Source organism: Amphibalanus amphitrite, unplaced genomic scaffold (genome assembly GCF_019059575.1).
Source record: "Amphibalanus amphitrite isolate SeventyFive unplaced genomic scaffold, NRLGWU_Aamphi_draft 000518F_arrow, whole genome shotgun sequence".
Lineage (NCBI taxonomy): Eukaryota > Metazoa > Arthropoda > Thecostraca > Balanomorpha > Balanidae > Amphibalanus > Amphibalanus amphitrite.
The window spans coordinates 161422-174559 of NW_024882012.1; the positions used below are offsets into that span (position 1 = coordinate 161422).

Genomic DNA, 13138 nt, shown 5'->3' on the forward strand with positions numbered 1-13138 from the left:
CTCTCTCTCTCTCTCTCTCTCTCTCTCTCCACTAAAACATACCCCCTCTGCCCCCACAGGGTCGTCGTCTGGTCGCCAAGGTAGCCGAACGCGACTCTGTTCACTACCGCCGTCTCACCGACCGCCCCGTCCCCGAGGGCGGTCTGCCCTCCGAGCGTCCTGACGAACAGCCGAGCGAAGAACAGCTGCTGCCCCTGGCGGGAGGAAACTGGCAGCATCTGCCGACATTTGCTAAGGATAGAAGGATCGGAGAGGGAGGTGGTGGTAACGTGAAGAAGGAAGAAGAGGAGGGAGAGGATGGAGAGGAAGGAAAGGAGAAGAAAGAAGGAGGCGAGGGACCGGGTAAGTCTGATAGGAATGGCACGGATGAGTTGGTGGTGAGGGAGACATGAATAAGTGAAAAGTGAGAGTGCACGACATGAAAGCTGCTTTAGGGGGCGGGGCTGATCTAAAGGTGGGGAACTGGGGAGATCTTGTGAGAGGGTAGAAGGGAGGCTGATTGGAGAGTGGCTCATACAGTCATGGTGGGCAGGTTTGAAACGATCGCTTAGTTATTTTCTTTCAGTCGTGGCCTTTTGACCTTTGATACATTATCTTTTCATAATTGTTGAATATCTAAGCTTCTGAATTAAGAGTATGATCTAAGAGTAAAGAGCATTGATATAATCTGAATTACCCAAAGATCTTTATGATCTACTATCCCGATCGCTAATACGGCTCACTAAAACATGTTGTTGTCCTTATTTGTTCAGTGTCACGCACGCTAACTTCCAATATTGTGCTCCCCTCCCTTCCCGCAGTGATGGTGTTGTTCGAGGGCAGTATGGTGGATCTCTCGTCACTGATGTCACGGGTCCGCCGCTCCGACTCTACACTACAGCTGACCGAGAAACGCATGTCACAGCTGCAGGTCAGTCAGGGAACGACGGGCGGGGGTTCGAGACGCGGTGGCGGCGGCGAACTTTTTTTAGATTGAATTTTATGTACAGTGTACGGTTTCAGGTCTTAGGAAAGGGAAACTGGCTCCCTGAAAACCTTTGATGGTTTCAGCTGCACTTACAATAATATGCCACTCAGACGTATCAAATCCCATTCTATTCTGTCGCAGTAATGGTCTGTGACTGCCAATTTGCATGGAAGTAATCCTCTTGGCTTTATGGCTCAATTTATGCAAAAAAAAAAATATTCACGCCCTTACCTGTACACCTCTCTCTGTATCTGTATCTGTATCTGTATTTTCGAAAGTATATCCAGCCCATATCCAGTCCTTTCCTTCATTTGCCGTATACGTCTGATTTTAACCATAAGACAATACAATGTAGACCCTACAACTATTTATAAGTCTGACTTGGGGAGCCATGGCCGACCAACTCATGACGATTCATCAACACCGCCCTCTTTGTGTGTCTCTCAGGAGGAGGTCCGCTCGGCCCACGAGCGGACGACCAGTCTGCGCTCGGAGGTGAAGACGCTGGATCAGCAGCTGCAGCTGGCCCGCGCCTCGGCCGCCAGTCTGGAGACCCAACTGACCACCAGTCAGGTAAGATACCGCGCCTCGGCTGCTAGTCTGGAGACCCAGCTGGCCACCAGTCAGGTAAGATACCGCCGTGGGGTGGGTAGGGGAGGTGAGGTGGGGGTTGGCTGACGTCATTGCATCACTGTAATGATGAGTCGATGTGTGACGATTGATTACCTTAGACAGTGCCGTTGCGTATGACCTCCAGTGTTTTTTGGAATGTGCAACAAATTATTTTTTTTATTTCTATGTGTTAATTGCGTTGTGTTTCGGCAGATAATCAGTGGCAGCCGTGTCTGCTGACCGTGCGACTGCGCCCATTTGTCACTAACTACGACCTTCTGTGACTCATCCCCATGCATCAACGTCCAACTTCGCATGGTTGCGCCTAATATCGTTTTATTTATCCGCGACTTACACTGACTGTGTGATTATGACCATCACAGCAGTAGATACTTGTTATTACGGAGACTTATAAAATCACGCATTTACCTGTATTAAGTGTTGTTTATTGTATATTTGTGTCTCCCACAGGAGACTGTTGGTAAATACGGCACTGCTCTGGACGCCGTGTACGCGGCGGTGGCGCCTCTGGTGGCAGAAGCTGAAAGTAGAAGTGCTGAACAGCTCCGCGAGGTGGAGACAGCGGCCGATCAGGAGCAAGAAGTGAAGGAGGTGAGGTATAGGATCAGTAGATGACATTCACAAAACACATGTTTGAGGGGTATGAGGCTAAACTGAGACAATTGAGGCTAAACTGGAGGCATGCTCCATCAGCTGAATAGGCTGTAGGCATGAAAAGACCAGATGACTACACCGTTCCGTGCTTCTTTCCTCAGGATACTGAAATCCTTCTCCTCCACGCCGCAACCCCCCTCCGGGCTGGACAGGCAACTTTATCTCATGCGGGCTGCTCCCCCGAGGGAGCGGCACCGCTGCTCCCGAGGGAGCGCACCCCGTAGCCGGGTGCAGTGAGTGCCTTGGGGCTGGGTGGCCTGTCCTCTGGACGGGCTCAGCCCCGGCGACTCACTAGGGTGCCTGCCCAGACCAATGTCTCCCCCTAATTCCTATCATCCTTCCGGCTCTGCAATGGTCTTGTCAGACCGAAAGGGCCTAACCCAACAAAACAAAACCAGATGACTACCGCATCTAAACTGGACTTCATGTTAGAATTGAATTGTCTCTTTTTTCTGGTGAATGCGATTTTGACTGGTTGACCTTCCCGTTAGCCTGTCTCTGTTGCTTACCGCCAAGTATATGTGTAGAATGACACGGATTCTCTTTAATCAAATGTGTCGTTTGTTTCCAGGAGACGTGTGAAGTTATGGACACTGAACAAGACGGCACTGAGGCAAAGGAAGAGGAGAACGAAGAGAAGCCCGCAAAGGAAGAGAAGAGTGCCAAGGAGGAGAAATCCGCCAAGGAGGAGACACCTACAAAGGATGAGAAATCCGCCAAGGAGGAGAAAATCACCAAGGAGTCTCGAGGAGCCAAGGCTGCTGAGGGAAAGAGCGACAAAAATGCCAAGGGTGATGCAGATGACAAGACGAAGGAGGCAGCGCCGGAGCCGAAAGTCGCCAAAGAAACGCCGTCCAAAACGCCGAAACGAACCCGCTCGTCGGCAGCCAGTGACGCTGCGGCCAAAAAAGCCAAGGTGGAGAACGGATCCTCCGCCTAAAACCTTGGCTCTATCGATAAGGTGGATGGATTTTCTGCCCAGGAGAGCGAATCAACCGCCCAACACCTCATATTTTTCGGTATGTGGACAGATAAACATCTAAAACACCGTCACCATGTCTCGGCCAGACCATAAGATGGTGTTTTTTTTTTTCATTTAACACTGAGTCTGGAATCCTCGCATACATTGCGTAGGTCCAATTGCGAAAAGAATGCATTGTGTGAGCTAGCGTGAAAGCCCTGCGTTTGCAGCGTGCGTGCGGCGCGTGTGGGTTTGCATACGACGTGCGTTCTATGTCTTTATGCGTGCGTGTGTGCGTTTGAATTTTAGTTTTTGTGTATCGCTAGGGTTAAGTCCTGCCGTCAAACTGAGGGTCAAAACATGAAGCCTAAAGCCTGGATGCCCTGTACCCAAGAGGCCGACATAACAAAACCAGTGAAACCTGTTTGGATTTGGCTGTCAAAGTTTAGAGGACCGACGCGGTTCGTTAGCCTTTGTAAGCTTCGTTCTGAAAGTTTGTCTCTAGAAGGCTTTGTCATGTCTTTTTGCCTTTGAAAGTCTGGGCCGTACTTCATTGTATCATCGGATGTCACACACTGTAAGTGACGTCACATGAAGGACGTCATACCGTGGTCATGTAACAGTGGGAAGGGCGTCGTTCATCACAAGTAACGTCGCGTCGGTGGTTGTGACGTCACACAGCGTCATTTACGTCATACTTGCGGGGATATATCACGAATCGACAGTGGCGATGTCATATGGTAACAATGACGTCATGTAGCTGCGATGACGTCAAATATGAACAATGACGCCACGTCATAGTGTCCATTCGGCCCGACCCCCTGGGCCGTACGCAGGCAGACCTCTGTAATTGTATTCACCACTGCAGTTGAGCGGCGCGATTTTTGGATTACCGACATGTACTTGGGATGAATAAAGAAATAAGTTTTAATGAGAGCTCTGGCCTTGGGCTCACAGCTGTTTGTAGTGAGACGTAAGGACTCGACGCATAAGCTACGATCGAACGATATGTGCCCAGTTATTATCACAGTCATTCATTCGCCTGTCTGTCTGTCTGTCTGTCTGTCTGTCTGCCTGCCTGCCTGCCGGCTGCCTGTCTGTCTCTGTCTGTCTCCGTCTCTATCTATCTCTGCCTCTGTCTGTTTCAGTTCCGTATCCGTCTCGGCCGTCCCGTCTCTTTGTATTCACTCTCCAGCGTGACGATCCTCCGTCCTCCCTTCCCCTCCCCCCCCCCCGGCCACGTGACGCCTGACCCAGTCGACCGGTCAAGGTCACTGGCCGCGCCCGAGGCGCTTACTGGTGGACATAGGTTACAACGATACAGCCTCTGACATCGACTACACAGCAGCGGCGGCGACCGAACCCTGGTATCGCTACAGGACCAATGAGTGGTCCGTGACCCCACTGTGTGGCTTGCCTGACACCGCCTTTGCGCTTGAATGGGCTTGACGGTATGTGAGCGCCCCACCGCTAGCGCCTGACGTCGCCCCTGAGGCTGGGTGACCGCGTGCTCAACGGAGTAGGTACATGTGTGTACCTATTCGTATTGTTTAATGCCATGCAGCCATTCACTTCTCCCCTCCCCGTCTAGTCCTATCGCTATCGCGCTCAGACTCTACGCAATACGAGCCGGGTCCGACCCTCCACGGGCGGTAGCCGTTTCATGGGTGGGGAAGCGGCCCGTCTGTCGGGACGGAGCCCCACCGCGCGCATCGCACCCCTCCCCCTACATATCTCGGGCACCGATGGTCCCTCATAAGTCTTTCCGCGCCGCCGGCATGGGAAAGTTACGCATAGCCAAGGCCACGCTTAGCCGCAGGCGCCCTTTGTTTGCTTTCCTCAACATGAAGCGGAAACGGGGAAAGGGCGCGCAACTGGCGATAGAGGCGCCACCTGTCGGCTATCCTACCAACGACCGCTAGTAGAAAATAGTTGGGGTAAACGTGGCTTCTGACTAACTAATTCCAATGGACCCTTTGGTGAGGGCTCGAATTTCTGAATAAATTTAAACGTGGACTATTAAAAGAGCTCATGGCCCGTTTTAAACGCCATTGTTATCCTTGAACACCTTCATTACTTTATGTGACGTCATATTACCTTTTATATATTTTCGACTAATGTTCAAGTCCAAGTTGATTTCCAATTCCTAAACCTTGATGACGGCGTCGCGGCGTGGTTCCATTGTTTGTCACCGAATTTGAATTTTTGCTGTCGGCATTTGTAATTTGGGTGAGTTACGTGTTACTTTTTGCAGAAAATTACCATTGCTTATTTCTTTGTAACATTTGTACACTCGTAGGTATCATGCCTCTTCATTTTGTATTCTTCGTCGATTGTTTCGAAAACGGCGACGAATCTGGCGCGCTAACCGTTAACGGTTTTTTTTAATTTTTCAAAGTTTAAAGTTTTTACCAATAATTAAACATTTATTGTGCATCAGCAATCAACCCTTATGTGTTTCCTTTCAGACAATGGATTCACAGAAGTTCTGCTTGAAGTGGGATGGCTTCCAAGGCAGCGTCACCTCCGTGTTTGATCACCTGAGGGCGGACTCGGAACTGGTGGATGTCACGCTCTGCTGCGAGGGACAGCGGGTGCGAGCCCACAGGATGATGCTCTCGGCCTGCAGCCCTTACTTCAGGGAGCTGTTCAAGGTGAGTTGGTGCTGCATCATGGTGTCTGCTAGTGGTTTTAATTTATATTGTGTTTATTAAATCTTCATTTCAATTATTTATTTGAATTCTTGCTCCTTACTTTATTTTATTTCTATTCAAATTGATTTATTTTATTAAATTCATACATAGTCATATTTTTTGCTAGGTTGGCTTGACAACATTTTCTCTTGATATAAATCCTGGTAAAAGATGTGTGGTGATAGGGTCAATTTGAATGTGCCATTTATTCATCCAATTTATTTATTGTTGCACTGAAATGAGCTTTGTCAATTGCTGATGAAGATGATTCCTTTTTTCTAAAGATTGTGATGTGCAATGTCCTTTTTCAACCCCAGTAGCCAAAAAAAGATTAATACAGCTCTACTGATTGAACCAGTTTTGCAGTATATTGTTAAATGTCATTTTCAATGTAATCAAAATCAATTCAATATTGTAATTGGGCCCAACAATTAAAATCTTAGAACAAAATCAATGCAACCATATTTTAGAGATTCCAGAGTACATGAAATATTAAGCTTCATTGCAACTTTTCTCACAAACTACCGACTATAAAAAGCAATGGTATCTCCTAGCTGGCATGTCAATTTATCTACACTGTGAAGTGTGAACAGTCTCATCAAGTCATCACCCCCTTCCAACCCCCCACCCCCCAATCAAAATTAATTCAAGATTGTAATTGGGCCCAACAATGGGCCCTCACCCCCCCCACCCCACACACAGACACACAGCAAACCAGGGCTGCGGAGTCGGAGTCGGAGTCGGAGTCGGAGTCGGTCGGAGTCGACAGTTGTGACCGGAGTCGGAGTCGGAGTCGGAGTCGATTTTAGAAACCCGAGCCGGAGTCGGAGTCGGAGTCACCGAAAATCTGTCGACTCCGCAGCCCTGCTAGGTCTGCGGAGTCGGAGTCGGGAGTTGGAGTCGGTCGGAGTCGACAATTCTGCCCGGAGTCGGAGTCGGAGTCGGAGCTGGTTTTTGAAAGCCGGAGTCGGAGTCGGAGTCGGAGTCGCCGAAAATCCATCGACTCCGCAGCCCTGCAGCAAACAACAAACAACTAAAATATTTCTCCCTCCATCTCTCCTCCAGGATCTGTCATGCCAACAACTGGTCATCTTTCTCAAAGACACCTCAGCTGCCGATCTCACTGCAATAGTGGAGTTCATGTACAAGGGCAAGGTGAACGTGTCACAGGGTCAGCTGGCCAGCTTCATCAAGACGGCAGAGATGCTGCAGGTTCAGGGTCTCAGCGGTGGTGATGATAAGGTGAGGAAGATGATGGTGACCATGTTGTTGATGATTATGATAGTGATGATGATGGAAGGAATGAAGGGGACATGGATTATTTGATACAGGCAGGATGTTAGCATTAGCCTTTGTCGAGCATTGTAGTCTTCGTTATGCACTATGCAGTGGCAAATCTTATTCCCATATATATGCAACAAGGTGCATTGTGCGTTCATATGAGATGGTAAGGGTTCAGTAACATGCTTTTCCCATAAAAAACGCTGTTTGGGAAATATTTTGATCCTGGCTGCTGAATGCGGTAACACCTCTAAAATGGTGAAAATATACACTTGTCTCTCATTGTATAGCACTAGGATGTGCCAAGTTGACCACATCTAAGTACCACTTTTGACCCCGTCTCCCCTCTCCACAGGACCCGCCGCCCTCGCCCGCCCCTCCCCCACCCCCGCCACCGGAACCAGCCCGCGCCTGGAGCCAGCAGCAACCCCAGAGCCCCGCCGCCCTACGCCGTGCCACCGACACTGCATCGCCGTCCGAGCCTCGTCTCAAGCGGCGCCGGTCCGACCTGCCTCCGCCGCCGCCTATTGAGAAGAAGCCACCGACGCCCCAGCCGCAGCCGCAGGCGCCTCAGCCGGGCCCGGCGGCGGCGGTGGGGACTCCGGCGGCAGGGCAGGTCGGAGTACAGCCCCCTCCGGAGGAGGAGACGGCTAGGGACCAGCCGGCGGGCATGTTTGAGGTGAGTGGAAATGTGTGCTGGAGATGAGTTGTAGATGAACTGTTGTATTCCGCCCCGTCTTATATGAATGATAGTGAATTGTGCAACTTGAATGATGATGAGTTTGAAATGTGCCAGAAAATAACTGCATTTTCATTGTCCTTTGTTATTTTACTTCGCATGAATTGTAGTGTTCAGTGTTATCCTTCGCCCCAGGGGGGGGGGAGGGGGCATATGTTACCACCCTGTCGCGTTTTTTGCGTGTACATAAAAAACCGCGGCGCTACGCTATAGCTTTTAAACCGCCGCTTGGGGTAGCTTTTGGTACATCAATTTTGGACAATATGTGAAATTTTTGACCCCAGGTCATGTCAGGTCAGGTCACCAGGTCAAGTTAACTGACCAAGCCTAAAAAAGTTTGCAATCATGTCCAGCCTGCAGAGTTTGTCAGAAAGGTTTTAAACTTGGTGGATTACATGCTGTCATGGGCGCCTACAATTTGTATATCTCGGATTTTTTATATCCGTGACCTAAGGTCAGGTCAGTGGCATGACCTTTCCATTACAAGTCAATGGAGAAAAATGAAAATGCCTCTAGATCCGTGTGTACGCTTAGGAACAGTCCAAATATTTCAGAATCACAATGATTTAGTCCACTCGTTATGACCAAGGTGCCATTTTTTCTGATAGCCTCTAGACAGGTCATCCGAGGTCACTTGAGGCTACAAACAGTTTTTTGCCAATAACTCGCGATTGGAAAGAGATAGAACGCTGGGGATGATCTCATTGTGTTTGTCTTGTTGAGACGCATCGACTGATATGCAACATGACCTTTTCCGGTCAGGTCATGACCTTGACCTGAGGTCAAATTTTCAAGTTGACCTTTCAAGGTCAAATTATAGTTCATTCGACGCGTCTCGGCGAGGGGAACACGATTCTGGCAATAGAAATGTGGCTTTTTGTAGTCGAAAGTTATTGTCGAAAAACACTTTTCGTAAAAACAGCTATTTTTGGAGTTTTTGCCCTCTGGAGGCTAAACCATTGACCTGAGGTCAATATTGAATATTACCTTTTCAAAAGAAGAGTTTAAAAGCTATCGTTTGCTCTTCCATGCGTTTTTCTAGCTACCATAGTTCCTGAGATAGCTGCATGTTTTCTTAAAAATATAGTGACAATTGGCAAATTTTTACCTTTGATGACCTCTGGTGACCCCAATATTGCTCTAAGGTGAAAAATAACTGAAATACTTTCAAACGTACGCATTGAGAGCTATCGACTGCTTTTTACCGCGTCTTTCTAGCCCTATTAGTTTTTGAGTTACAGGTGGGTGGTAACATATGCCCCTCCCCCCACTAGGGCGAAGTTGGCTGAGACCGCCTCTGGGGCGCGGGTTATTTGATGAAAAACCGTGACGTTCTAAAATTGACATACCTGCCCCACCATGTGTCCTTTTTAGTGCTGTTTTGTTGTAACTCTTTGTCCAGAATCTTAGTCCAGCTATTGAGCAGTTCGAATTAATTGAGCCCAATTATGGGCGCAGAATGACCCTTGTAGTCAGCGCGCCCTAAGCCCCAACAAACAAACAACAGAATTGGTCGAGCCCGCGTTATCCAGAATCTCAGGCACTGTAACTTATCACCGTTTGCCGTCAACCTCCACCATTCTCACCCTCCCTCCCTCCCCAACCACAGGGCGCGGTCAAGGTCGAAAAGTTCGACGTCGATCTCACGCTAGATGACGATGAAGACACGACTGGTGCCGGTGACGAGCTGGAAGCCGCTCTGGGCAATGTAGCACAGTATGAAGGCTATGACCCGGGCTCCGATCAGTCGCTGAGTGCGGATGGACACATGTTTGGAGCTGGAGGCAGCGGCGAGGGGTCCATGGGAGGTGCAGGTGAGATGTGATTTATTGCATTGCATTAAACATTCGTTAGAGTATCCGCGTGAGATACTAATAATGTGTCGAGAATGAACGGAGATAGAGTGCCCTTGAGCACTTTGTACTTTTTTTGTTTGGAAGGAGGCGCTGTTCTTATTGTGCGTTAAAGCGCTTTGCGGCATTTCCATGCACGTGTTTTTGGTCATTACAGATATATGGGAGTAAGTGTTCCTGTCTTGATAGTTTTGAGAGCAATGCTCAGTGCAACTACTCCCACTCTGGGCACGGCCCTTCTCTGTCTCCCTCTCCCTCCCTCCCTCCCTCCCTCCCTCCCTCCCTCCCTCTCTCTCTCTCTCTCTCTCTCTCTCTCCTCTCTCCTTCCCTCTCTCCCTCTCTCTCTCCCTCTCTCTCTCTCCCTCTCCACTCTCTCCCCGTCTCTCTCTAACCCCCACCCCCTTTCTCCACAGCCGGCGGACCGTACACTCCGGGCACCTCACAGCGCGCTGGGGAGGACGGGTCACAAGGTGCGTTCTACTTTACTATTATATCGTGCCCGGACACGGCTGGCGGGGTGGGTCATACATGGAAGGACCGGAGCCTGGCGCCAGAGAGAGCAGAGAGGAGGGGAGTAGTGGGGTATGGTAGAGAGGGTATGAGAGGGGAGTAGGGGAAGTGTAGGAAGGGGGTAGTGTAGGGTAGTAGTGTATAGGGTAGCATATGGATGGACCGGAGCTTGGCGCCATAGAGAGCAGAGAGAGGATAGGAAGAGGATGGGAGTAGTGGGGAATGGTAGAGAGGGTGTGAGAGGAGAGTAGGGGAAGGGTAGGAAGGGGGTAGTTTGGGGTAGGATAGCACATGGATGGACGGGAGCCTGGCGGCAGAGACAGTAGAGGAGAGGAATGGAGTAGTGGGGGTGGTAGAGAGGGTGTGAGAGGAGAGTAGGGAAGGGTAGGAAGGGGGTAGTGTAGGGTAGGATAAAGGGTAACAGACGCTGTGGGTCATGCATGGAAGGACCGGTGCCTGGCGCCAGAGAGAGCAGAGAGGAGATAGGAAGAGGATGGGAGTAGTGGGGATGGCGGAGGGGGTATGAGAGGAGAGTAGGGGACGAGGAGGGTTAGATAAGATGCAAAGGGATGGGATGTAATGAGAGTGACGGATAGCAGTTAGAAGAGTGAAAAAAGCAGGAAAATGATAGAGAGTAGAATATAGGAGGAAAATATTTTGAAGAGATAATGACGGTAGATGATTGAGTAGGAGGGGTGGGATAACGCGAGGGCGCGGAAGTGCCGGGGAGAGGGTTGTAGGTGAAGGGAGCTGGAAGAGTTAGAGTTGAGCTAGAGAGGGAGAGGGGAGGGAATGTGGATGCGATGAGAGAGAGGGGCCCGTGAGTGGGAGGACATGAAGAAGGGGGGGGGGGATAGGCGTGGATAGGCGCTGGAGGGACGCGTGGCGAGGGGACAGTCCCCGAGGAGAGAGGAGCATATTGGGACTGCGGCAGGTCGAGACCTTTGGCAGAGTATGGGAGCATTGCGAGCAAGGGATGGTAGGGTCAGATCGCGCAGAGAGGGGCTGAAGAGCAGGTGAGGGGTGGAAAAGTCAGACCCGTAAGAAAACGTATTTATTGGATGGGCTTCAACGTAACGTTTTGAAGTCAAGTGTTTCAACAAAAACGGGTTATTTGTTTATATTATCGACCATGAAGTCTTGCGGAGTATCAACTTACAAATAAATTGGTAGATGGGCCCATACACCGTAACACTGAGGATAGCTCAGTAGAATGATAACAGTTTTTGAGTATTGTGGCCGGGGAATAATAACTTTCCAGCCCCTTTTTAAAGGGACCCTCCCACCTTAAAAAAAGTTAATGAATTGGCATGAAAGTGATGTCCCTTGGTTCAGAAAGAGCGGAAACGAATATATACCAAATTTCACCGAAAAATATTCACTGGTTTTCAAGATATTAGGCTTTTACTTTTGTTTACTTTTTGGGATCTCCCTGTTACTAGCGACTTTATTTGGAAGCAATAATTTGGCAGCCTTAATGTGCGGCAGACGTTGCGCGCAAAGCAGCGTATACCACCACGTGTCAACGATGGTTTTAGTCTAAGATTTAAAAATCGTTAGATCTCCGCTGACGTCACAAATTCTAAGGGGGCATACCAATGCATTAGCCCCTTAGAATCCGAAAACTGCAAGTTTGAAATTCCATATCTTCGAATTAAAGCATTTCTCGATGTTGTGAGTGCCCAAACCGGTATTTGCAGGCCATGGCCACCAATTTGGCTATCTCAACTCAAAACTAATGTTAAGGAAGGAGGGTCCCTTTAATTACAGTGAGACACCTTTTCAATGCATCATCTTGCTCAAAATTTATCTTACCATTTTGTTGCGAAGGTTCGAGTCATACCATCCCACTCTAGCCAGGTAGCTCAAGGTAGCCTCCACACTAGCCACGCCGCCATCCAAACAAGCATTCTATAGGTTAGCCTCGCCGGAGGGTACCATTAACTCCCCTGGGATGGTAGTGTAGGACCTCTTTGAGCGCCAGGCGTTTCCGGTTACGGTGTGACCCCCCGTCGTCGTGTCCGGGCTGAACAGTGGAGGTGACATGAAACACGAGGCGATTTGATGCTACTCCCTCTTATTATAGTCCGGCAAACGTGAGATAAAGTAGAGTTGAAGTTGAATAAGATAGAATGAAGTGCCCTGAATAATTTTGCACGTCTTTCGATTATAGCAGATTCATCCAAAGATTAAGCTTGTCGGACTGAACACACGAGGGAAATGTTTGTAGGGGAATTATGTTTGTGGGCACGTGAATTGATAACTGTTACGGTTCATATTTGTGTTTACTCACGTTTGTCGGACTATTCCCGGCTGAGACGGCGTTCTAAAATCATCAAAATCATGTTTACTTAATAGCTTAGTAAATTTTTATGTTAAAAGCTATAAGTGCTAAATGCACTTGAACCATATCAAAAATTTATCATAGGGTCGTGATCAGTTCATTAAATTTTCTTTTAAACTTGATTTTTATTTGATTTAAACTTGATTTTATTTTAAACAGCTTTACTGTTTTGAGTTAGCGTCTTCCCAGCTTTAAAGTGTAAAGTAATTGGTAAGGTAATGCGTACGTCAGTTTCCAAATAGAGTACGCACTTGCTTTTCTCCCCATGTAATAAAGTTTTGGAGAGTCGGGCTCTGCGACTTCTAACTGGTCAACTTTAGTCTAGCGAAGCTAGAATGAATTTCCTGAGTGGCAAATATTTCACAACATAATTGGTTATCAGAAATATCACCAAAGGATGTCCCCACCCATGCCGTTTTTTTGTACTATTACTCTTCAGATTATCGTTATTCGTTACCAATCTTTTGCATCGAAGATGCATTTTCTGTTCGATTATCCGAAAT

The 13138-nt window shown here is 48.6% G+C and overlaps 2 protein-coding genes across 32 annotated transcripts in view; both read left to right on the plus strand.

Moving 5' to 3' along the window:
* The window catches only part of LOC122393145 (cell division cycle and apoptosis regulator protein 1-like), a 31632-nt gene extending 27486 nt beyond the window's left edge, over nucleotides 1-4146 (plus strand). For all 3 annotated transcript variants that reach the window (XM_043388847.1, XM_043388848.1, XM_043388849.1), the window contains 5 exons: nucleotides 60-342; nucleotides 801-910; nucleotides 1415-1540; nucleotides 2051-2191; nucleotides 2826-4146. In XM_043388847.1, the coding sequence (XP_043244782.1) occupies nucleotides 60-342; nucleotides 801-910; nucleotides 1415-1540; nucleotides 2051-2191; nucleotides 2826-3194 (1029 nt within the window). In that variant the 3' untranslated portion in view covers nucleotides 3195-4146. The remainder of the gene's footprint in view (nucleotides 1-59; nucleotides 343-800; nucleotides 911-1414; nucleotides 1541-2050; nucleotides 2192-2825) is intronic.
* Nucleotides 4147-5254: 1108 nt separating this feature from the next.
* Nucleotides 5255-13138, plus strand: part of LOC122393147 (broad-complex core protein-like) — a 104999-nt gene continuing 97115 nt past the window's right edge. For 21 of the 29 annotated variants that reach the window (XM_043388869.1, XM_043388870.1, XM_043388875.1 and 18 more), the window contains exons 1-6: nucleotides 5343-5444; nucleotides 5684-5869; nucleotides 6974-7150; nucleotides 7545-7868; nucleotides 9538-9742; nucleotides 10195-10251. In XM_043388869.1, coding sequence (XP_043244804.1) covers nucleotides 5687-5869; nucleotides 6974-7150; nucleotides 7545-7868; nucleotides 9538-9742; nucleotides 10195-10251 — 946 coding nt within the window. In that variant the 5' untranslated portion in view covers nucleotides 5343-5444; nucleotides 5684-5686. Of the gene's footprint in view, nucleotides 5445-5683; nucleotides 5870-6973; nucleotides 7151-7544; nucleotides 7869-9537; nucleotides 9743-10194; nucleotides 10252-13138 lie in introns of all 29 variants that reach the window. The other 8 variants (XM_043388850.1, XM_043388851.1, XM_043388856.1 and 5 more) reach the window with 5 other exon arrangements.